Raw genomic sequence first — 24,588 nt, forward strand, 5'->3', positions numbered from 1 at the left:
GGAAACTATGGAGTGGCTGAAACCTGGCAAGCCGGTTGAAGGAGCCACCAACTTGTCTTCTCTTTGGTGTCCACAGGACAAAAAACAAAACAAAACAAAAAAACCACGGGAGACTAGAAGGGTCTCCCTAAGAAAAGAATTCAGCAGTTCCCACAGGGCCACAAGCCGCTACCTTCTACTGTACCTTCTCTGGAAACCCAGGGCCAGCTTGGCTTGCACCAGGCTGCATCCCTTTCAGAGAACCATTCCTCTGCAACTTGCCATAGATAAGTATCAGCTTGTTCAAACCATCAGGAAGTATTGAGGGGGGCAGCTGACAGCTTCATCTTCAAAGCTCAGAGGGGAACGTTAGAAGCAGTCCTGGCCTCCCCCACTTCCTACTGTCTGACGGCAGAGGCAGAACCTTCTCTGAACCTTGAAGGCAGACAGGCTGGCCTTGGGTCTCAGAGGGCCTGGCTGGACACCCCGACAGACACAGGAACTAGGACAAGCTCCCCGCCGATGTTTCATTTCCAACCAGCTGTGGCTGAATGGTTTGAGGGCCCAAAAGAGTGACATGCCAGGGCAGTCACTTCTGATTCGCTGGGCTAGCAGAGGTGACAGAGGGTGCCACCCGCCCACATCTGCAGGCGCCAGGGGAGTACAGGCCTTATCGAAGGGATCTGCTGGGGGTTTCAACCACACTGATGGTTTGGAAACCCAACACTTCCTTTCTGCTGAGTCGAGTGTCAGCACAGCTGCCATGAAGAGTCAGAAGTGTCTGCTCCTGAGGCACAGGCGAGAACTAGAAGGTCCCTCCAAGGGACAGGTCACGCTCTGCTGAGGACAGGCAGGGTTGACTGTCCCAGGCTGCATGACAAGAGGCAGCAGTGGCCAGGAAGAAGTGGACCCCATGACAAGCAACAGGTTGACTGCTTTTGGGACAGCTTGAGGGGTACCTCCAAGGGGGCAGGTGTCAGGTGAGGGGATGACACACAGAAACATATCTTTTGGAGAAAGATGCCAACGTCTACAATCTATGGGTTCCCTCTGAGGCTTCATCCCTTGAAAAAAGAGCGCAGCCAGTTCCTGATGCCACTCCCACCCCAATTTCTCTGTGGCCTAGTCCGCTAGGGGCCGGGGCTGCCCTCAAGGGACACTGACCTCCTGGGGTTGGACCAGAGGCTGACACCCAAAGAACAAATGGAACAAGAAGTACAATGGGCTCGGTTTGCTTTTTCTTTCCCTGTTTTGTTTTGGTTTTTTTAAAACCTAAGTAAGCAGATTCTCAGACGACAACATGAGCAGCGTCACCCTTCCCCAGAGACTAGAGGACCCGCCGGCTGCAACAGGTGGGAGAGGAAGTGAATGTTCCGCCGTGTGCATGTCTTCTCCACGGCAGCGGCGCGGCAGGAGAGGGGGGAGGAACTGGTCTGTCCTGGGTGGGAAGGGCGGGTGGACAGGACGCAGACAAGTCACCAGCCGACCCGTCACACGGCGGTGCGTGTAGGCGTGCTGGGCTGGTTCAGACGCAGCGTTTTACACAACCAACCGGCAAAATCCACTTCTTCCACCTCGGACCGTTTGATGAAGGCGTGGTTCTGCAAGGGAATAAGAGGTGCCGTGAACAGCCAGGTATCTGCGGGGAAGAGGAAGGCACCAGCTTTCCACTCGGGTCCAGCAGGCCATCCGGAACGAAAACCCGAAAAACTGAAAGAGAACAGACCCCTAGCCACAGGAAGACACACTCGGGACGGGGAGAGAAACCAAACCCAGAGCAGGGAGGTGCCCCGCCTGGGGCCTTGAACACCTGGGGCAGGGTCTCAGGGGAGGGGGAGGCTGCTGTGAGCTCCCTGGAGCCCAGGTCTCCCCTTTAGCACTGGGGGCGCTGGGGCCAGGTCATTCCCTGCGGGGAGCCATCCTGGGCACCCCTGGCCCCCACCCACTCTACGCCAGGAGCACCCCCAGTTGTGACCACCACAGATGTCCCCAATATCCCCTGCAGGCAGAGTCGCCGTGGGTTAAGAATACCTGATCTGGAAGACAACACCCTGTGAGTCCTACCCAGTATGACAGCACAGGCTAAAGGAGGCTCCTGGGCCCTTGAAATAAGACGTGAGGCTAAAGAACAGACTTGTGCGTTCCTTCTCGTTTCAAGTAATTTAGAGAGACACCCATGGCTGGCGGCTCCCATAGGGACAGTAGAGTGCTAGAGCTTCCTGATTCTGGCCTAGGTGGGGTGAGCGGATGCCTTCCTGACCAGGGCACGCAGGGAGGGGCAGCCCAGGGCAGGAGGGCGGGGCCTGGAGTCCATGGAGTGTTCTAGTCTCCCCACATGACAGCAAGGGCCTGACTGCCGCCTCTTGTGCGAGCTGGGGGCAGGGGAGACCACCCTCATCTTGCTGAAGGTGAAGGCTTGGGTGACAAACCAAAGAAGGTAACAGGACTCCTGTGGCCCAGGGCGACAGGAGGGGAGGTTGCAACGTTAGCCCCAAACAGCAGACAGTTTTACTCGGGCAAAGAGAGACCTGGGAGTTTCTTGCACAGTGTGAATGGGAGAGCCGGGGCGGGGAGCACACCACAGGCGGTTTCAACGTAAATGTGTTTCTCTATTTCATGTATTTGTATATTTTACAATGAACACGTATTTTTTTCTTTTTTAAGGAGGGCGCAGCTCACAGTGGCCCATGTGGGGATCGAAGCAGCAACCTTGATGTTATTAGCACCGCGCTCTAACCAACTGAGCTGACTGGCCACCCCCAGAACACGTATTTTTTATGTCATGCATTTAGCACATGGTACTGGAAAACCTATGTCAGACACCAGAAGAAATTTCTAGAAAGAATCAAGCAGACGCAGATCCCCTTCCCATAGGGCGCTCAAAGCTAGGTTTTCTAGTGTGACCACAGCAAACGGTGACTACAACCGAGACACAGCCTGTCGCCACAACTGCTAGTGGGGTGGGATTAGACAAGGTGCCGGGGACTTTCTCAGAGGGAGTGCTGACGCTGAGACTCACATATGGGGAGTAGCCAGCCTTGAGAAGAACAGGACGTGTCCCCTAGGCAGAAGGACTGTCCTGTGCAAAGGTTCTGAGGGGAGGGCGAATTTTGGCGGCCACCTTGGTTTCCAAGGACATTAAATGGTGTGGGTTTACGAAAAGACACCAACCCTGTAGCCTCCCCGACGTGCGGGGGGGCTTGACAAGCCCGAGGCAGGCACAGCTCAGAAGCCTCAAGGCCCATCATTCTCCAGGAACACCCCCACCCGGGCCCTTCTGTTCCCCTACGAGCTGAGAGGCTGTTCTGGGTCATTTCTGCTCAAGGACCAGGAGACCCAAAGGAGTTCTCCAGCTCAACAGGCCCCCTCGACAAGAGCCAGCTTGGGGCAAGAAGGGCCTGATGGGGTCTCCCTCTCCCTGAGGAGGAAGAAGGGGCCCTGCGTGGCAGTCTGTACCCCGGTGACCCCAGAATCCCCAGCATCACTCACCATGAGCATCTTCAGATCCGCTCGCTCGGCTGGGTTCTTGATTAGGCTGAGGGTTCCGTGGGGCGGGCCAAGGACACAGGGTAGGGAGACAAGACAGGGCAGTTAGTCGGTGGCCGTGGGGACTTGTGTCTTGAGCTGTGGCTGGGCAGCCGGTGCTGACCCGTCCCCATGCCCACGAACCTGGCCAGGAAGAGAACCTGCTCTGCTGTCACTCTGCTGCCTGGTCCCAGTGGGTGAGGGCCCCAGCGCTACCCTGTGGTGTAAGGGCATGACACCCTAGGGAGGGAATGGTGAGGGTCTGAGCCCAGGACAATAGGGAAAAGGAGAGAAGGTGGGAACCCCCCAGCTGCTGCTCAATCAGAGGCCCACCAGCAACCGTAGCTCCGTTTCTAATAAAAACCCCAAGTTTGAGAGTTTGAGTGTCAAAACAGAACTTTTTCTTTCAGAAAAGCAGAACTGCCTAAAGGCAGCTACTCAAAGCAGCTTGGGGTTGAATGACAGTTCTTCAAACACAGAGAAAACTTTACATGGATATAAAAACATTTACACGGATAATGGACACATGGATTTGTGCCCCACCGCGCCGTCCAGAGGTTGTGCAAAGGGCCAGTGGCACCTTCACCACCAGGAGCAGGAATGCTGCTGTGAGTCATACAGTCACAAGGTGGCAGGGGGTTGGCAGTGTCTGCTCATCCTGACATGTATGATGGCTCTAAAGGTAAGTAGGGTGGCCCTGGCCCCTCCCCACTGGTCCCCAGCCCACTTGCCCCAGCCCATCTCCAGAGGGCAGGAGTGTCCAGAATAGCTGACCACCTCCCAGAATCCTGCTGGGAAGGCTTATTTGGAAACTGGGGGGTTGCAGGGCTCAAGGGATTAGGATACTGGGGGACCCGCTGGCAGAAGGCAAGGTGGCAACAGCATTATTTCCAATGTGCCTGAAAACCTGGTTTGTTGTGTTTTGGGGATAAACTGGGGATGGCAGCCAGACACTGTGACTCAGACGCCTTGGAAAGGGACTCTGGTTTCTAAGGTGAGCACAGGTGGCCCACTGGATACTGCAGACTGCCCAGTATTCCAGACCCGCAGGCTCGGCAGATGGGCCTGGGCAGGGGCGAAGAAGGAAGAACGCATCTAGGCTGATGGCTGGGAGCGATGGCGGCCCATCCCAGGAGGCAGGCAGGGCTTCTGAGGGCCTGGCACACAGCCCCGCCCACCCAAGACCGAGCTGGAGGCTGTGGCACCTTACCATTTATTCACAAACTCCTGGAAGTCCTGGGTGAAAACACCACTAGGCAGCTTGGGAGGAGGCTGTGGGAGAGAACAGAAGGGTGGGAGTCAGATGCTCACAGATGGTTCTGGAATCACAAAGGGGAAGGCGCTTCCCAGCCCTGCACACACAAGGATGCCCCTCTCCTGGCCTCACCCCTGCACCCTGCTGGAGGCCAGCAGCTACCCCTCTCCCTGCAGGCACTGCTGTCCACCCTGCCAGCCCAGTTGGGCTCTTCCAGGGTTTCCTTTCAAAAGCTATGGTTTGGGGATCACACTGGATCTACAAGGAAGGAGAGCAGGGCTCACCCTAATTGTATGGACAAAGGTGGTCACTCTTGACTGTGGGTCAACCTGTCTGGGCCACCCACCTCTGTGGGTGTCTTGAATGAGCTGTGGGTCTAGACCATAGGAGGCAGCTAGTTCCAGGGTTTTGGGACTGAAAGAAGCCTGGGCTGGCACGCATGTCCCAGGGCGGGGACTGCCACGTGCAGGGCCGGGCCCCTGTCAGGGAAGCGGGGGGCAGGGCCTCCTCCTCGGCTCTCTCCACCTCCTCAGGCCTGGGACCCAGCCTTTCTGCTCAGAGTGGGAGGTGGTGGTGTCCTCACTGGGAGGACATGCTAGCTGGGCCTGGCGGCACTGCCAGGTGCAGGGAGAGCTGTGTACACCAGAGCCATCCCGCCCTGTTCTGTCGCCACCGACCGCTCACCTTGATGCTCAGCCCTGGGCCAAACCCCACACTGCAGGCAGCCCTGCCGCCCTGCCCTGGTTCTCTGACCTGCCTCCAAAGGGTCATCTAAAACACATCAGCCCCCAGAGGCCTTGTGTGAGTGTGTGTGTGTGTGTGTGTGTGTGTGTGTGTGTGAGAAACTGTACCAAGATGGAGGCTTCAGGGTCAGGTCCTGCTTCACCCCTCCCCAGCTTCAGGCCTCTACGGAGGTGGCTCCCATCCTTAGGCCTCAGTTTACTTGTCTGTAACTGGGAATATTCATGCTACCCTTCTAGGCACTCTGTGTCTCCTTCCAGAGAGGAGAGGACACCTGGACTTTCCCTGAGGAAGTGAGACGCTTTATGACTTCAAGCACATTAACTCCATGATGCTGAGAGAGAGAGAGAGAGAGAGAGAGAGAGAGAGAGAGAGAGAGAGAGGCTAGGTGACAGAGCTCTGAGAATGGCCTGGTTCCTTGGCCCAAGTACCTGGTTACTGGCCTTGGAGGGAGGCAACTGCGGTGGGAATTCTGGGTTCATCTTTATAAACACAAATAAAAAAAATGTCCCTTGGGGAGGGGTGGGCTTCTGCAGCATGGCTGGAAGTAAGGCCACAGTGATTTTATACTTGATAACCTCTGTCTCTTCCCCTCGCCCCCCAACAAAATCCAGTCTATGTGTTGAATTCCCTTCTTTTTGGTAATGTATTCCCATAGGAATAGCTTAATTCTGCAGGCATGAAGATGTGCCAAAGGGCCTTCAGGTATGTACCTCGTTGACAATGTAGTCCAGCAGCTCGAAGATAGCCATAGCTGGCCGGCTGTCCATCCCGTGACCTGCACGGGGAGAAAGCAAAACGAGTGAGATGGGAGGCAGCTGCTGCGTTTCTGTTGGGCATCAAAGTCTGAGTGTACTGCGTACAGCCCGGCACTTCTCCCCACACTGGCCGAGTGGCCTGGCTACTGAATTCACTTCCTAGGAACAGAACTTTACTCCCGAGTCTCCGGTGAATTAAAAAAACAAAATAAAACACCCAAATGAACAGAAGCACTTTTTGAGACGTCACAACCCCCTGCTTTGTGGGGTAGAGGCGGAGTGTGGTAGGAGAGGGTGTGGCTTGCAGACCACAATTAAGGACAGTAGCGTGACACTGCATGGAGCCACACGCAGAGACAGCAGCAGGACCCAAATACAGCTCAGGACAGGTGGCCGGCTGACCTGTCCTAGACCCAGCTGGCCAGGTCTGGGTTTGGCAGTTGGACTTTCCCCTTTTGTCCTGTCCTGAAATGGGCGCTCAGGCTGGGGCTGGGGGAGGTGCTAGAGGGCTGAAGTGGCCTGGCATGACCCACTGCTCCTCCCGGCTGGGAGGGGGTCACAGCAGCACATGTGGAGGCCATCTGGAAGTCGGACTGGGAGGGCAGGGCCAGGGCCTGAGGATACAGATGGGGGCAGGATTCTCCCCTTAGAGGAAACCAAGACACCCCAGCAGTCTGGGTGTGGTTCCAGGAAACAGGAAGGTCTAGGCTTGAAAACACCATGAAAATCACCATCTGACAGCCCAAGTGTCCATCCATGGTGAGCAGATACATAAAAACGTGGGCAACCCACACACTGGAATATTATTTGGCCACAAAAAGGAGTGAAGGAAGCACTGACACTCGCTACAACATGGAAGAGCTTTGAACACACGGTGCTCAGTGAGAGAAGCCAGACACACAAGGCCACAGTGTGTGATTCCATGTATGTGAAATGTCCAAACAGGCACGTCCACAGAGACAGGAAGTGAGTTTGTGGGTGTCAGGGGCTGAGGCTGGGGTTTCCTTTTGGGGTGATGGAATTAGGTAGAGGTGATGGTTGGATAACGTGAGAATACCAAAATCCACACTATTATATGCCTCAAATGAGTGAATCGTATGGTACTCAAATTCTATCTCAATAAAACTGTCATGAAACCAACCAACCACAGTCCACTGCATGTTCCCTTGGACTCTGATTTAACTCGACTCTCTTTCTGTTACTTGACTTTAAATAAAAAGAAATCACAGAGTCCTAAGTGCTGCTTCCAGGTTAGGCCACTTCAGCAGCAACCCTCCCTACCTCACCATCCCCCAAAGTGGTGGAAGTGTCAGCCCGAGCCTCTCTGGCATCGGGGAGCCCCCACCTCACAGGCGGCCACTCTAAGCACTAGGAATTGTCTGGGAGCCCAGCTGCATTCTGGCCTCCTGTCCCCTCCCACGCTGTGCTGCCTGTGTGTCCAACAAGCCACCCAAGGAAATTCTGAGTCAAGTTCGTTTCAATTTGGGGGCTTCCTGGAAGGCCTGGCCCAAACGCAGCACAATGTCCTGCGCCGCGTCTCAGTGGTGGGCATATGGGCATTCGTGGGCAAGCCTTTCCGCTTTTCTGTACATTTGGACATTTTCAGGATAAAGTGTTGGAAAAACTAACCAACTAACTAGTGGCTTGGCCGAGGGGTTGGTTTCTAGATCCCACCAGCTGGTGACACCAGGTGCAGCTGTCCTGAATGGGACAAGTCGGGGGAGCTTCTTCCAGCCCCATCCCCAGAAGGCTCAGGACCATCTGAGGACTGCTGACCGCAGTTAGCACAACCAGGGGGACAGGTGGTGCCGAGAGGGGCCAGAACGGAGGCAGCTGCCATCCCAGGCATGGCATTCGCCGTTTGGATCACTGCCCATCCAAACCAGAAGTGCCAGATGCAGGCCATACCACTTATGGGGCGTCCAGGGGGTCTTGGCCGCGGTGAGATGCTGTGAGGCTCTCCTTCCGCCCCATCGACCATGGGCCGGCCAAATATGGCCTCCAGCTCCTTAGCATCCGGTGGGGGGATGGGGTACCTTCCGATGGACAGTTCCACCAGGGACAGGCCCATGCTCCAGATGTCCGACTGCACCGAGTAGTGAGTGCCTTGCAATCGCTCTGGCTGTCGGGCGAGACAGAGGAAAGAAAGGCCCACAGGGAGACGGATGGATACTGGAATCCAGAGGAGCTCATGGGATTGGGGGTGGCATCTGAATGCCTCTCCATTGCCCCCCCACGGCCCCATCCTGACTGTTGCCACCCTCTATAGACCAAAGTGATTCTGTCTCCTTCCACCTGCCTCAGGAGAGAGAAGCTTCCAGCGAGTGCTGACAGCAGCTCTTTAAAGACCTAAATCCTTGGTGCTTTTGTAAAAGGATGAGTAGCCCAAGAAAGACAATGGAATGCTGCCTTTTTCACACAATCCCAAGACTAACTTCCCAGAATCTGCTCCATTTATCACCCACATCTTCCCTAAATACCTGAGGGCTAGTTTCTTGGCTCAGAAATTAACTGACTACTCTCCTTGATTGGGTTTTTACTACCAGTGGGAAGGAAACAGCAGGCATTCCCAGAGACAAACCTGAGCGAGAACATGATAGAAATTAGAATTTCGAAGGACAGGAGAAATCCAGCAAATAAAAAAGGCATTTAGAAAAGCTTCGGGAAAATGGGGAAGTGCTGATGGGGTGGTGGTGGCGGCAAGGGGTAGGCTATGGCACGTGATGTTAAAACGCCTCTTGAGGGACTTACAGACATGTAGGATCGAGTTCCCACGAAAGAGTTGGCCATGGAGTCAATGAGCTGCCCGCTCACCCCAAAGTCACACAGCTTGATCTCCCCTCTGGAGTTGACGAGGATGTTGGACGGTTTCACATCTGTGAGCAGAGCCGGTGGGTGAAGTGTGGTTCAGGCCCGCTCGCCAGCCCTGGTGGCCTGGGAGGGAGACCCCACGCGTCTTACCTCGGTGCATGATCTGGTGCTTCTCCCGGAGATATGCCAGGCCCCGGAGAACCTGCAGGCAGCCATGGGGAGGGGGGGGTCAACAGGGCAGCGCCATGTGGGGACTCTCCACTGGACAGGTCTTCGGGACAGAATGGAGTGGCCAGGGTGTGAGACCAGCTTGGGAACCAGCTTTCAGGTGGGGGTGAGGGAGAGGAGAAGTGACGGCAGTGACCCCCTGCACTGGTGGGTACAGATGCCTAACTCACTGATTCTCACACGACCGCCCACCTGCCCACCCAGCCCCCAGCAGCAGACACTGCCATCCCTTCTGTCTCAGAGGAGGAGCTGAGGCACATGGGAGCTGAGACAAGGCCCGAGGCCCTGCTATGCTAGCAGGGCTGTGAGTGCCTGGCTGGCTAGCCTGCCTCGGAGGTGGCATCATCCAACGGGCATCATCTGCTGAGTGCTTTGGTGCTGGGCTGTGCTAAGGAACCCGCCCCCCTTGACTGATGGAGGGATTGGTGCAGTGGCTATGTCACCAAGTCAGAGAGGAAACATCACAATATGGCACTGGGGGACCCTGTGTGCCTGGGACCATGCCACCAGGTCCCATGCAACCCCGACACCTGTGTGGGGCAGGAAAGCATTACCCCTATTATATGGGCAAAGGGACGCCACGGCTTTTCCTGCAGCAAGTGGAGACTGGCCTCGGCACTCTCCTTCCTGCAGGGGCTGCACTGACGCGACCACTGCACACGTGGAGGGGGCAGGAGTAAATGTAAACCGGGCTAGGAGCACGTGCATGCGCCCACTGCTGTGACGGCGGGGGGAGCAGTGCCTGCACACTCACCGCGATGCTGACCTTCCCCAGGATCTCTTCTGGAATTCTCTTGGCTTCTTTCAACACCTGGTCCAGAGAGCCACCGTCCTGGGGGCGGCACAGGAGAGAGAAAGCAAGCGCTCTGAGCAGGCAGCCAGATGGGGCTGCTGCAGACATGGACCTGAGGGACGCCGGAGTGGCAGGTATAAAAACGCAGCATTTCCCTGGTGCCCCATTTCCTCCACAGGAACCAGAGGCCAGCCACAGCCAAAGGCAAGCCTGGGCCTCAGGACGGCACATCCAGTGCAGAAGGGGAAGGGTGCCCATGCGCGCCTCATGACTCAGCCCTCCTGAGTTGCCAGGGCAGCAGCTGGCAGAACAGAGCCACAGAGGTGGGCCCTGCTTATGGCCAACTAGGCTCAGCCCCCAGGCTTGCAACCAGAGCAACCTCGGGTGCCCAGGCTAGACCTGTCCACTTCTGGGGCCTGAGAGCAGAGGCGATTCCCAGGAAGCGCCCAGTGCAGGCGACAGGCAGCCAAGCAGACTGGTCTCTCCACTGCCCTCGGCCTGAGCCCAATCGCCCTCAGCCTTGTTAGAAAGAGTCCTGCCGCCCGAGGGACAGAGGATGGCCAGGGTTGATGACAGCTCTGCCCTTTTCCTTAGGTCTTGTCATGTACTTGCCAGCATGTACACAGGAACATCCTGACAAAGGACCTGACACAGGTCACAGTGGATCCCCCACCCACCCTGGGCGTGGCCCCAAATCCACCTGACAATGAGGAAACAACAGAAATCAAGCGTCTTGTGCAAGGTCACCTGGCAACAAACCTGGAGACCAAAACCCAGGGTGTTGCCAGCTCTGGGGAGGGTGCCTCTTCAGGGGTGGGGCTCTGCTGACATGCCCAATGGGCCCCCTTAGATATTAGGTGGACACTGCCAAGTTCCAACCATGGGCCAGAGCCTGCCTGGGTCTCCTCTGCACTCCAAAGAGGAAAGCAGAACCGAGGCTGAGGGGTGAAATGGGGCCAGAATCTGAAGTGGCGGCCAGGTGGCCCCAGAGTCAGCAAATGTGCTACTGTACGAGTCCCACAGGCGCCCCTTCCTAGGGACACTTTCTGCTTCACCTGGGGGGAGGGGTCAACCTCCGAGATGCCTAGGTCTCCCCTCTCTGGCCATGCTTGGTGAGAAAGGCCGTGCTGGAGAGTTCTAGAAAACCCAATGCATTTTGAAGCTTAGGGAACCTGTGCGTGACTGCGGCTAGAGAGGGACGGGCACACATGTAGAGGGTGGGTGTGGCCAAGGAGAAACCCGGCGTTCCGGCGAGCCTGGTCTGGCCAGGGCACCTTGCCTGCCCCACTCCGCCTGTAGGGTGAGATGGGAATCCCTCTATTCTTCTCGGTTTTTTGTTTTTATCAATCAACCTTAAAAGAATTAAAAAAAAAATTTTTTTTTTAACTGTAATCCCTGCTCCCTAACACAGGTCCTTTCACTCTGAACTCTTCATAGAGTTGCAAGTTAACTTAAAACACCTCCACGACAGATACTACTGCCCTCTCCGTAGCAGGGTCTCCCCCTTGGCACTGGGGACACTAGGGCTGACATTCTCTGTGGGGGCCATCCTGGGGGGTGTTGAGCAGCCGCCCTGGGCCCCACCAGTATTTCCCTAGTTGTGATAATGTCCCCAGACATTGCCCAGTGTCTTCAGGGGACAGAACCACCTCTGGGTGAGATCCCCTGGCCCACAGCTAAGAAGAGGGTAAGTCATTTGTTCAAGTCACATGCACAGGATGTGGTGCAAATGTCACAACTAGGTCTTTTTGACCCCAAATCTCTCGTTATGCATGACCATACACTTTCATTTTGTGTGTGTGTTCTAAATGTTCTTAAAAGCCTACTTTTATTAAGCAGGTAGTACACGAATACACGTACCTTATAAAAATTTCAATGCAGATAAATAACACTCTGATCCCCCAGCAATTCCACTTGCCGCCCCTGAAGTGTGACTTATGTTCTTCTAGATCCTTCTGTGCATTTGCATACACATCCATATGCATAGGGAACTACAGAATTTTAAAAATATATATAAGTGGGCTCCTATCATGTGTATCTTCCTCCTCAGGAATTTTCTCATTCGGGTCACAGGCTGATTTCATTCCTCACTGCAGAGTGGCATGGTGTTATTGCTTCTCTGTCCCTGACTGACAGGTGTGCCTGATTTTTCATTATCACACAACAAGGGAATACATTCTTCAGATTTGACTAGAGCCCAAGAAAGACCAAGAGGTGCCTCTGAGCAGTAAGTGGCTCCCCAGTCACTGCTGTCCTGAGATCCCCACTGTCCACTCGGTCCATGCCCGAGTTTTCCCCATCACAGGCTTAGGCCACTGGGAAACCGCCGGCCCCGCTGACCCGAAGCCCGGGACACCAACACGCTCTGGACAAGTAAGGTTTAACCTTCCATGCTGAAATAAGGGATTTGTCGTCAGTTAGGGGTCTTTTCTCGAAAGCTAGAGTTGGAACCTCCCCGATGGGAAAACAAGGGCCAATTTGCACATGACCCTATGTAGAGATGACAAATCGCCCTCCATCAGGGAACAGTTCTGCAGCGTGGGACATCGACTAGGTGGGATGTCACGATGATGAAAATAGAAATGAAGGTGACAGAGAAATACGGGGAACAGCCCGAGCAACAATAATGGCTGATATTCACTCAATGCCCTGCGTGTCCTGGGCCCTCCTCCACACATAGCATCCTTACCTGGGCCTGGAGGGCAGCCACTACCCCTCTTTGGCTTGACAGGCAAGAAGGGGTGAGAATCTCGTTCCGAGTCACGTGGTGAGAGGTAGGCAGTGGGGCTGAGGCCCAAATCCAGGGTGCCATCTCCACCGCCATGCAGGGCGCCCCCCAGTAATGGCACATGAACGAGCAAAGGAGAAGTGTCCCACAAACAGAAAAAAACCGGTGCACATGCGGATCAATTCTGGGGGACCATAAGGAGTGGTGACAGCAAAGCCCTTTGGTTGCTTCAATGTCATTTTGTTCTCCTCATGCCTTCCTCACTGAGTCCCCCTCCCAAACTTCTACCTCATGCTGGAAACCAATGCTTTACATTCATCAAGAACAGAAAGGGGAGTGAAGAGGGGGCAGACTGTGCCCCTCCCCCTTTTCTGCAAGGGAAAGAGGTGCCTTCACCCTCCCATGATGTTCAGGGAGAACAGGGAGGGTGGCTGCAAGCCCTAGAGAGGAGAGAGGAAGGAGGAGGGAGGAGGGAGGAGGGAGGAGGGAGGAGGGAGGAGGGAGGAGGGAGGAGGGAGGAGGGAGGAGGGAGGAGGGAGGAGGCAGGAGGCAGGTCCTACAGTACAGAGGCTCCCCTCAGACCACAAAGTTCCTTCTGTCCTCCCGTGACCCTTTGATTCTTCTCTGCACTGTGACTGCCTGGCGGGAAGGCAGATATGATCTCCCTCTCCCAGGTGAGGAAAGGGGCTCCTCCAGTGCACGGCCTGGCGGGATCGCTTGGCTGGGTAGGGGCAAGGAGGGCAGGCAGCACCTTTTCTGGGGCACTGCCTCCGAGCTGTTACCCCACACAGCCGGCTCACGATGCATTCCTTGCAGGCGCTTGCTCAAATTTGTTTCCTGCCTTTGTTACAAAACGATCAGGGGAACAGCAAGTTTGCGAGCCATAACCGAAAGCCATGGTGCCTAAAGTCACGTCGCATCCTGGTTTTGCAAGGGCCCCGCCGGGCCTGAGCCCACGCGGCCTGGCGGCAGGCAGTCGGGTACCTGCCCAGCTGGACTCAGCAGAGGGTCGGCAGCATTTCCCCCCAGGGCCTTCAGCTCTGACCACTTCTGCTTTCGTTTCGCCCGATCCCACCCATTTCTGAGCTTCAAGACCAGAGTTTCTTAATCGGGGAGGCGGGGCACAGCCGATTCCACAGCGGTGGTTTAAAAAAAAGAAGGGTGCTCATGCTCCACCCCACAGCTTCTGATTCCACAGATCTGAGCTGGGTGCAGATGTGGGTCTGCCTTTAAAACAGCTCCGCAGACCGCTGCACTCTTTAGAAATATGCACCAAATTTTCAATCCCGTGTACCCCTGGGCCCTGCAATTTCACTGGCAGTACTTTACCCCTCAGGGATGCTTCCTTCCAGGCAAGGACATTCAAGGCAGCATCATTCAAAATGGGGCCTGGATCGGAAGCGACCTCAGTGCCCACCAACGAGAGAATTTACTGATTTACCTCACAGGTATATGTGGCCGCCGGGATACTAGACAGTAGGGAAAAAGATGGAGGCAGCTCTCTATATGGTGACAGGAAATGATTTCCACCTTGTACCAGTGAAAGAGCAAAGCTGGGAGGGAGGAGGTGTCTGGTGTTTACAAACAAAGGAGTCTATACACACATCCTTGCACAGGCATCAACTATTACCAGAAGGATCCCCTTGGAAACAGGTATATGTGGACTCAGAGGACGGGACCCTGAGGGGCGTAGGCAGGGGGAACCTCTTTTTCACCAGCCACCCTCTCATTCTATGTGAACCCTTTGTCCTGTCACATCTCCCCAGCTGCAAGCCTGGATGGCTCTGGGGACGCTGGCTCGGCGCCCCTCGGACCCCACGCACTCACCATGTGCTCCATGCAGATGCTGATCTCGCCGTCGCTGTAGAAGGCCCCATAGAAGCCCACGATGTACGGCGAGTTGCACTCGTGCAGCACTTGCAGCTCGCGGATGATCTGGTTCCGGATGGCTGGCTTGATCTCCAGGTGAATCAGCTGAAAGGGGACAGGGATCAAATTCAAGAGCAGTGCCAGGAAGGGGCGGGGCTTCAGTTGTCTGCCCTTGAGGTGCTCACAGCAGCGTTCGAGACCAGCAGCAATCCACTCCTGAATATACACATCCACGCACACACCTGCACCCACATAACCACAGCAGCATGATCCACAACTACTCATACGTAGAAGCAATCCGAGTATCCAACAACTGCCAAATGGGCAAACACAATGTGCCCATTCATACAAAGATGTATTACTCAGCCACGAAAAGGAGGGAGGCAGTGACATTTGCCACAGTGTGGATGGACCTTAAACACACGGTGTTCATGAGAGAAGCCGGACACACAAGGTCACATACTGTGTGATTCCATTTATGTGAAATGTCCAGAACAGGCTAATCTAGAGAGAAAGTGGATTCGTGGTTGTCAGAGGTTGGGGATGGGGCTTCTTTTTGGGATGATGAAAATGTTCTAAAATTGATGTTGGTGATGGACGTACAACTCTGTGAATATACTAAAAACCACTGAAGAGGTAAATTGTCTGGTTTGTGAATTACATCTCAATAAAGCTGTTAAAAAAACCCGAAAACCCATGAACACAGCTAACATTTTTCACTTGGTTACAGGGGGAGTTAAGAGCTTTTTTCACACCAAATCATACGAAGTGCCAGCCTTTCCCAGGACCCAGCCCAAGGAATGGCCAGGCAGAAGGGTCGCTTACATCACCTCTGCCCACCTCCTCAGTCAGGGCTGGGTTTCTCTGGAGCCCTTCTCACCTCCAGGCTACAAACGAGGCACAGAGAGCTTCTGGTCAGCACCCGAGGATCTCAGCCGCCCTTTCACTCCACTAGAGTTCAGGTCAGCAGCTGGGATTGTCACCAAACTTATTACAACATTTCAAAGCAAAAGATCGTCTAGAGACATGCAGAAAAGACAGCTGACAAAACACCAAAAGCAATGCGTAGCTACAAACCCTAAGCAAACCAGGAGCCATAGCCCAGCGAGAAAGAGCGAAGGTCATGGATCCACACCTTGGCTACTCAGAATCCTAGATGCTCTGGTCATTGTGATAAGACAAGAAATAGGTGTGGTTTCTATCCCTTTGGCAGAGAGGCAGAGCCAGATCACAGGTATCTAAAAATGACTGCCATCAACTCAACAGACATTTTTGTAGAGTCAGTTACAGCCGGGACCAGTGATGGGGAGAAAGGCAGGAAAGATGACCCTGCTCAAAGGAGACGTGTCATCGGGAGGAAAGAGAAGCAGGTAAAACCACCCTGGTATGGTAGAGGAACCCCAGTGGAGGAATCAGGGAGAGGGGATCCAGGGCTGATACGGACCAGCCTTGGAGGATGGGTAGGAGCTAGCCAGATGGACAGGTTGGGGAGGGCATTCCAGGAAGAGGGACAAAGAGCTGCCTTTTTGCGGGCACCAAGGCATGAAGGGTGTATGGAGTTAGGGGAGGGGGACACAGTGTAAGTGTGAAGAGCTCACAGGCCCATGTCGATGACCCTTGTGACCTTGAGAACTGGGGCAGGTCCCGGCAGCACAGCGCCATGCGCCTCTGAGTATGGCCCCTCAGGTACTCACATCTCCACCCATGCCAGCCTTCAGAGCCAAGCCCTGGCCATGCTCCCAAGACGCTGTATGCCCCTGTGGCCACCCCCAGGACGCTCTCTCGTTTGGTGGGACTGCACCTGTGAGGAGATGCCCAATACGTACATGTGTACGTGCTTTGAAGGCGTGAGATGCTGAGTCTGAAAGTGAAGCCCTGACCTTTGTGTGGAGGGTGGGAGGCCGAGGGCGGGCGGTGCAGGGTGATGGCGCCCAGGGCTGTCCAACAGAAATATACTGTGAGCCACATACGTTAAATTTAGAGTCCTTTACTGCCACATTATAAAGTAAAAAGGTGAAATGAGTTTTTCAGGTATTCTGTTTAATTCAATGTAACATATCAAAAAATTATCGTTCAACATGTGATCGATGTAAAAACATTAATGAGATTTTTTTTCACAAGGAGCTCTTAAAATGCGGCACGTGTTTTTTTGCACATATAGCACCCCTCAGTTTGGACTGACCTCATTTCAAGGGCTCTACAGCTGGGTATAACCAGGGGCAGCTCTCAACCAAGAACTTGAAAGGGACCACAGATGAATGAGTAGTGGGGGAGAGAGAGTCCACCAGGCTTTAGAGAAGAGGGAGGGGTGGACAAAACTGGGCAGAACTGGATGGAACCCAGAGGCCCTGGGAGCCTGGAGTCGGGTGAATGTGAAACAAGGCCCCAGGAAGCGAGAGGCTTTTGGGAAAGATGTGGTAAAGAGCGGACATAGGAGTTGCTGCTACGTGATCTCAGTTTTAACGGGTCCGTTATATGTGGAGCTTGTAAAGTGAGTCTTCCGGACTGACCAGTAGCCAGCACCAAGGGAGAGCAGAGAAAGCAGGAACTGGGAGGCGTGTGTGCTCACAATATGCCCTGATGACAACCCTGGGTGGGGGGGACGGGGTAACTGCCCCTACTGCACTCATCAGCAAGTGTAGGTCCTAGGGCGTTAAATCATGTTCCCAGGGGCACACAGCGGCTGTGAGAGCAGGTCAGGGTTGGGGCCGGGCTCACGGAACGCCAGAACCCATGCTATTTCATGTCTCTACTCTGGGGACGCATGAGCTACGATCACTGATTAAACCAGGAAGGTACTGGGAGTTCAAACCAAACACCAAGACTGTCTCGGTAGGAGTTTAAGGCCGTTTATACTGCAGCATGAGGGGTCTGAGCTAGGAACGGGCGTAGGGGGTCCAAACTAGGGAAAGAGGGGCATGGATTCTGGAGGCAAAGCCCTGACAGCTTCCACAGGGTCAGGGTCAACCACAAAGGTTCAAACCCAACTCAGACGAGACCTAACCTAGCCTCAGTTTTCTCATCTGTTAAAATGTAGCTGCCATTCCATTCAAATAAGAACACACATGAAGGTTTTAGAACTGGCTTTGACATAGGGCAATCACCTGAAAGATGGCAGCTAGTTATTTTGTGGCCTTCAACAGGTGACACGACCTCTATTCTCACTCAGAGTAGAAGGTCAAGGAAGTGCCGTGCGTATAACAAACACACTAAACTCTTCACAGGTCTCCCCTGGCCCGAGTCATGCAGAAGTTTTGTTCCTAGGACCTCCAGAAGGATGCAGGAGGAGAGTCATGCTGAGTCAAGAAAACATTTACGAACAAGCGTGACTGTACAACTCAAAACCGGTTTTCTGGGGCCTATGGAACCGGTCTTGCTGCTCCCTCAGCACGTCCTACTGGTTAGGATGCTCAGGGCCAATCCCAGGGACCCACAGAGCAGGAGCCTCACCCAGCCCTCACTCTCACACCTGCGGGCAGGCTGCCTTGGATAAGCTTACACACTGGGAATGCATGGAATTCACATTGAGCTTCCCGGGGAATTTTAAATTCCACCCAGGGTAATGGAGAAAGGACCGAGGCCACTGTTTCTTAAAAACCACTTTGTCTCATTAATTGTCCCATCTGTGCCCTCAGCTAAATAAAAGCAACAGGCCTCCAGGGTGGAATGGCATTCCAGATGGACTAAAAGAGGCTCCTGACCCCCACAAACCCCTGCAGGGTTTCTGGCCCTCAGGTCCCAGTACACGTGACCCCCAGGGGACAGACTTCTCATTCGGTGTGTTCGCCACATGTTTGTGGGCGCCTGCGCTGTTCCCACACTCTGCTGGGAAGAGGTTATCATCGACACCCCTATTTTCTGGAACTATTTTACAAAACACTTTTATTTTGAAAGAATTACAGAAGCACAGGGAAGTTGCAAAAACAGCAGCGAGTTCGGCATGCCCTTCACTAAGCTTCCCCCAACAGTGACATCGTCCATGAGTGAAGGACCGTATCAGGAAACTGACACGAGCACAGCACCACTAACTTGACTACAGAACTTAGCTGTCCCCCGTTTTAAACTGCTATGTCTTACTTCAGGTTTTCAAAAAGCTGTAGGCAAACTCTGGGATTCACGTTTATATAAGGCACGTTGGGACCACCCAGAAGATGCCTTGGTGGGCCCAAGAGAACCCAAATCTTTGACACAAACTCTGACCAGCTCTGTTCTCAAGTTCCCCAGTCGCTGTCTGAAGCTCACATCTACCTTTTCATTCCCAGTGCTTTGGGCAATGGCAGACCAGATATGGCTGTGGTCGCTCTGGTTTTGAAAAGGCTGCCTGCGGTAAGGGGACAGAAATAGGCTTCAGCAAAAAGGGCGCTGCTCTAGAGACAGGAGAACTAGCTACAGAGCCAAATCCCAAGGGAAATCAAGCCCATTGTTCCCAGCAAAGGCAGGATCTGCATCCATTCACTGGGCATGGGGTGGTCGGGTTTCCAAGAATACACTTTGGGAATGACACGATGGTGGGCTTTCAGAAAGAGGATGCTTTCTACGTCTGAAAGAGCATGATACCGTGTTTCCCTGAAAATAAGACCGGGTCTTACATTAATTTTTGTTCCAAAAGATGCATTAGGACTTATGTTCAGGGGATGTCATCCTGAAAAATCATGCTAGGGCTTATTTTCAGGTTAGGTCTTATTTTCGGGGAAACACGATAGTATGAGCTAAACAATTTGTCAACATGAAGTCCCCCCCCACCCCATGTTTAGGAGCCACTGTCCCCAGATGGTCACATAGCTCTCTTCCCCACTCCCTACATCTCCCAGGGGTTACCCTGCACGTTTAGCAGGAGGCTGCATTGTGACACAGGAGCCCAAATGAAGGAGGCTTGGGACTTCTCAGAGCCAGGGTTTGCATGGAAGGGGAGGTGATGGTTGATTTAATGTGTCCACTTGGCTAGGCTGTGGTACCCAGCTGTCTGATCAAACACCGGTCTAGATGTCACCGTGAAGGTACTTTTTAGATGTGATTTAACATGGAAATCATCCCACTTTCAGAAAAGCAGATGACCCTCCATGAGTTGAAAGCCCTAAAAGATGGAGGTCCCCCAAAGAGGGAATTCTAACTCCAGACACCCTTTGGACTTCAGCTACCACATCAACTTCCATGGGTCCCCAGCCTGCTGGCCTGCCTGCAAACCTCAGACTTCCCGTGAGTGCATGGGCCAATTGCTTAAATACCTCTATCTACCTGCCCGCCACCCTGCCCCTCCCCACACACACCCTAGTGGTTCTGCTTCTCTGGAAAACTTGGACTAATACAGCAAGTTTGTTTATCCCATTGCCAAGGGACCTCCCTCAGTGTGACCATCGCAGCGGAAGCCCTGTCTTGGGTCTGTAGTGCTTTCTCCTGGTTGTGAAGTCAGGGTGCTGCTGGCTCTAAGGGCACTCAAATCTCTTCCTTTCTTCCCCAAAGCTCCACTCACTTTCTGGGAATCTGAATTGAAGCCGTCCCCAAAGGCAGAACTTAGTAATGGAAGAAGCTGCATGAGGCAAGCCAGCCTTGCCACATTGTAACCAGAAGCCGGGCTCTTTCCCAGGACCAAGAACCCATGGCTGACAGAAGGGCGTCTGAGTCCCGGAGCCAGTCAGAAGGCAGAGGCCAGAACCTTTCAAACTTCTCTTCCGTTTCCAAGGGGACCTGCCCACACCACAGCACAGGGACAGAACTCCTACCCTGCACTACCCGCCGCTCACCTTTCTCGCCATGATGAGGCCCGAAGGTCTGTGCTGGACCTTGGTGACCACCCCGCCATTCCCGGCTCCCAGCTCCGAGATCCTTTCAAAGTCATCGTCCTTGAGCTCCCCAACCTTGGCTTTCTGGGTAAGGAAGGCTTCCAGCCGCTTCTTCTGCTGCTCGTCAAGCTCTAGCTCCTCTAGCTTCTTCTGGAGGTCCACCAAATTTGCTCTGCAGAGACCCCAAGGGCAAGGATTAGTGAAGAGTGTGCAAGCTGCTGAAATGACTCAACCTAAGCCAAGGGTACCCTGTGGCTACTACACACCAGGTCCCGGGTTTGCAGCCAGAAGGATGCAGAGAGGAATCAGACCTGATTCTTGGGTGGAGGGGCCTATGATCTAGCAGGAAAGAAAAGACTTCCTGCAGACACACAACTGACCAGAAGAGAAGGCCAGCTCCCTAAGAACTGAGGCCACTGCCTCTGCCCCCACTCACCAAGGTTAGGAGACCTCAGGACCCACAGGACCCGCTTTGGGTCAAGGGCCCTGGTCTCAGACCCAGGAGCCCTCCTTACTGATGCAAGGGCTCCAGACCACACGGGAACCAAGGCCAGGACTGGGGATCAGGCAAATGAAGGCCCAGGCCAGGGCACTTGTCTTCACAAGGACAGAGGAGCAAACTCATTTTGAGTGGCCTCAGAGCAAAGAGCAAGAACCAACAGGCAGAAGACAGAAGTTGTAATTTACATGAATTACACATGGGCTCTGGAGGGGAGAAGGAGTGGGGCCTAATTTAAATAGTGCAGACAATCCCAGGGCATTCCACTCAACCAGCATGCTTGTATTATATCCCGAGCACCACTATAAACATTAGGCATTTATACACACACGTTCCTGGACCCAGTTATTTAAAAGCCACTACGTACATTGCACTTTATTGGGCGATTCAAGGAATCTTCAAAGGAAATTGTGACAATCAGCTATTCTCACTAATGTCTTGACTTTGAGTCAAATCCTGGAGTAAAAGCAGCTCCCTGTGACAGGCCAGCAGACTCTAGCTTGATGCACACAAGAGCTAACCCAGGGCTGTCCAAGGCAGAATGTAAGCAACATGTGCAATTTAAACTTTTCTAGCCACGTTAAAAAAAATAAATAAATTAATTAATTAAATAAATAAATATATATATATATATCAAGTGAAATTAATTTTAATGTATTGGTTTAACCCATCAAAAATGTAATTTTCAATGTGTAATCAATATAAACAAATTGACGAATATTTATTTTACTTTTTCAGATTAAGTCTTTGAAATCTGGAATGCATGTTGTACTTACAGTTCCCCTGAATTTGGCCAAGACACGTTTCAAGTGCTACTTGACAGTGAGGGCAGCTCTGAGAACTAAGTCTCTATAAGAGAATGGTCCATTTCGGGCGGTGCTCAGTCACCAGTTACTGAGGGCAGTTAAGCCAAGGTTCACTGCCCACCTGGGTGAGACCTCATAGAGGGGACCAGAATCCCCTGCTAGAGCAGGCGATGAAGGGGAGCCTGGATATTTTCTCAGGAACCTTCCAATCCCCAAGTGACCATGACTCGCCTACTACAATTTAAAGAGGTATAAGCAAAGGGGCACACAGGCCAGGAGTGAGATGGCCTGCCACTAGGCAATGTCACCTGAGATGGTACTGCAAAGAGGTAACTCGAAGGCAGGGGGTGGATGTCATTTCCTGAGCAAGTACCAGAGCTTTACAAACACCATCACACCATCTTGTTTAATTCTCACAATCCTCCTGGGAGGCAGGTACTTGTAGACCCAGCCCACAAAGGAGAGAACAGGTCCAGAGGTTAAGTAATTAGCCCAAGGGTCACAATGAAAGGAAGTGGCAGTGCCTGGAATCAAACCTGCGTCCTTCCTGATTGCACAGCCTGCGCTCATGGTCCCTGCTCTTCACAGTGTCCCCTTGAACCAGGATGGGGGCCTAGTAGGCGTTCACTGATTGCCTGGTGCACCAAGACCTGGATGAACAAGGAATGAGGACTCTGATGGATGGAAGAGGGAAGGCAGAGGAGTGAATGGATGTGACACGGTTCCTTCACTGTAGTTGAGAGGTAGCTTTTGAGGCCAGACTCTGGAGGTCTCCAGCACTGCCCTACGACATCTAAAATGCATTCTGGAGTCAGCTGATTAATCCATTTTAAATTTAATGGCAACTCAACTGTGGTTATAAAAAACTCTGGAATCTCAATGGCTGGCTTCCTCTACTGGGGGAATTTTTGAAGGGATGGAAATCAGATACCACATAAAAGAAAAGAAAGAGAATACGAAGAAAGAGCTGTCTTGTAAGAAAATGAGTGGATTTTTGAGTATAAGGAACACATATGTCCCCACATTGAGCTATGCACTTGGAGACAGAGAAAGATGTTAACTAGTACACATAAATATCAAGAGTCCTCCTTCATCTGGGTCGCAGAAGGCCAAGTCCCCTGAGAGGCACCAAATATGCAATTCATCCATTACACCTGGTTCTCATGGGGTCACACCACCAGTACAGGAAAGGGACCCCGGACAGAGGCCTCTGGGACTGTCCTGCTCTGCTGCACCATGCAGAACAGGAGTGGGGAGGCCATAGGAACTTCTGGGGCCAAGCAGTCAACCTGGCCTGACCTCACAAGCATGCTTTCCTTCACATAATAAGATTCTACCATTGAGTAACGCCACCACCCTGGACGCTCCTTTCTCTGTCCCCTTTCCCACAAGTCCGCCTGTCTCACTCAATCATCTCAAATCCTCAAACTGCCAGCATTTCTCCAGCTCCTGGAGGCTTTGCTAATACATTTGATTCAGAATCTCTGCTCATCTGCTGTCAGGGGTCCCAGCAGGCGCCCCCACTTCTTTCTTCTATGGCTCTTGTTTTCCCCCCACATCCACTGTTCCAAATCCTCCTCACTCCCAGCTTCCTCAGCCTCCTGCCTCCTCACCACTCTCCCCAGCTTCAGGGGCTCCACCTCACCCCCCCCACTAGCAGGATCTCCACAGGCTCCCTACCCCAAAATTCCCTCAGAGAGCCTCTATCCCACCACTCAGGGATCCCTCCCTCATCCTTATCTATCAGGTAACCCTTCCCCTTTTCCTGGTATTGCACAAAATTCCTCACCCCGTCCTCACCCCAGGGTTCACCCTGTTCTGGAAATGCAAGGACCCCTTCCCTCCACCTCATTACTCAGGGAATCCCCCACATTTGATTTCACTACCAGAGACCTCTCCTCTCCCCCCAGGAACCCTCCCTCCAACCATCACCCTGAATTCACTACTCAGGGACTCCCCCCTAATTTCCATCTCACTACTCAGTGGCCCCACACCCCATCTATTTCCTGCAGGGACCTCACTTCACTCTGATTCACTACTCGGGGACCCCCTTACCACAGTTTCACTATTTAGGGCTCCACACCTCGTTTTTCCAGGCAGGGACCTCCCCTAGCCCCGACCTCACTACTAGGACCCCCTCCCCACCGACTTCACTGGTCGAGGGACGGGGTCCCCATCCTCTCCTCTCAGGACCCCGTCCCCCGACCTTGCTACTCAAGTCCCTCTCACCCCATCCCCTCGTCGCAGGGACCCCTCCTCCCAATCTCCCTACTTAGGGACTCCCCCCGCCCCCGTCCTCACCCCAGCCCTGGGGGGGCCCACTCACTCGGAGGCGCCCTCGGTGGTGGGGGACGGACCCTCGGCGATGGCGGGGTTGATGGTGAGCGCCGGCAACACCGGCTTCCTCCGGGCCAGCATCGGGGCTCCGCGGGCCGGCGGCAACGGCGTCTCTAGCCGGGGCCCATAGGGGGCGGGCCGGGAGCGGACAGCGCCGACGCGATCCCGGAGCTGCGGCCGCGGCCTAGGCCAGCGCCGGGGCAGCAAGGGTGGGCGGTGCTGCGGGCCGGGGCCGATGGACGCCAAGGGGCGCCGGGGCTGAGGCCGTCGAGCCTCTGCAGCCACCGAGGCCCGAAGGAGGCTGACGCTGCAGCCGGAGCCAGGGAGGCAGAGGGCGGGGAAGGGAGCGAAAAGATCGCGGGCCGGCCTCTCGCGAGAGCCAGTTTTGGGAGCCCGCACAGCCCCGCCCCGCCCCTCGCCACGGCGCGTGTGCACCAGCGCGAGACCGCCTCCGTCGAGAAAAGGGGCGGAGACTAACC

The 24,588-nt window shown here is 54.0% G+C and overlaps 1 protein-coding gene and 1 long non-coding RNA gene across 3 annotated transcripts; one reads left to right on the forward strand and one right to left on the reverse strand.

Annotated features, from left to right (window-relative positions):
• Positions 1–1,205: 1,205 nt before the first annotated feature.
• On the reverse strand, positions 1,206–24,536 carry MAP2K2 (mitogen-activated protein kinase kinase 2). Of its 2 annotated transcripts, XM_019744218.3 has the most exons (11): positions 24,099–24,505; positions 20,429–20,639; positions 14,646–14,792; positions 10,052–10,129; positions 9,220–9,271; positions 9,010–9,134; positions 8,167–8,380; positions 6,214–6,278; positions 4,715–4,776; positions 3,469–3,514; positions 1,206–1,580 (listed from the first exon to the last, which is right to left on the reverse strand). In XM_019744218.3, the coding sequence occupies exons 1-11, from the start codon at positions 24,188–24,190 to the stop codon at positions 1,470–1,472; spliced, it is 1,203 nt and encodes a 400-aa protein (XP_019599777.1). In that variant the 5' UTR covers positions 24,191–24,505; the 3' UTR covers positions 1,206–1,469. The 2 variants fall into 2 exon arrangements, with proteins under 2 accessions (XP_019599777.1, XP_074193696.1); XM_074337595.2 differs by lacking the exon at positions 20,429–20,639 and having other exon boundaries at positions 24,099–24,536.
• Positions 1,479–2,959, forward strand: LOC141572673 (uncharacterized). The gene is made up of 3 exons (XR_012498022.1): positions 1,479–1,614; positions 1,985–2,115; positions 2,644–2,959. It is a non-coding gene; the product is annotated as an uncharacterized LOC141572673 (long non-coding RNA).
• Positions 24,537–24,588: the final 52 nt, after the last annotated feature.

The sequence above is a fragment of the Rhinolophus sinicus genome, chromosome 15, assembly GCF_057876585.1.
Source record: "Rhinolophus sinicus isolate RSI-liver-muscle chromosome 15, RSI-T2T, whole genome shotgun sequence".
NCBI classification, from domain to species: Eukaryota; Metazoa; Chordata; class Mammalia; order Chiroptera; family Rhinolophidae; genus Rhinolophus; species Rhinolophus sinicus.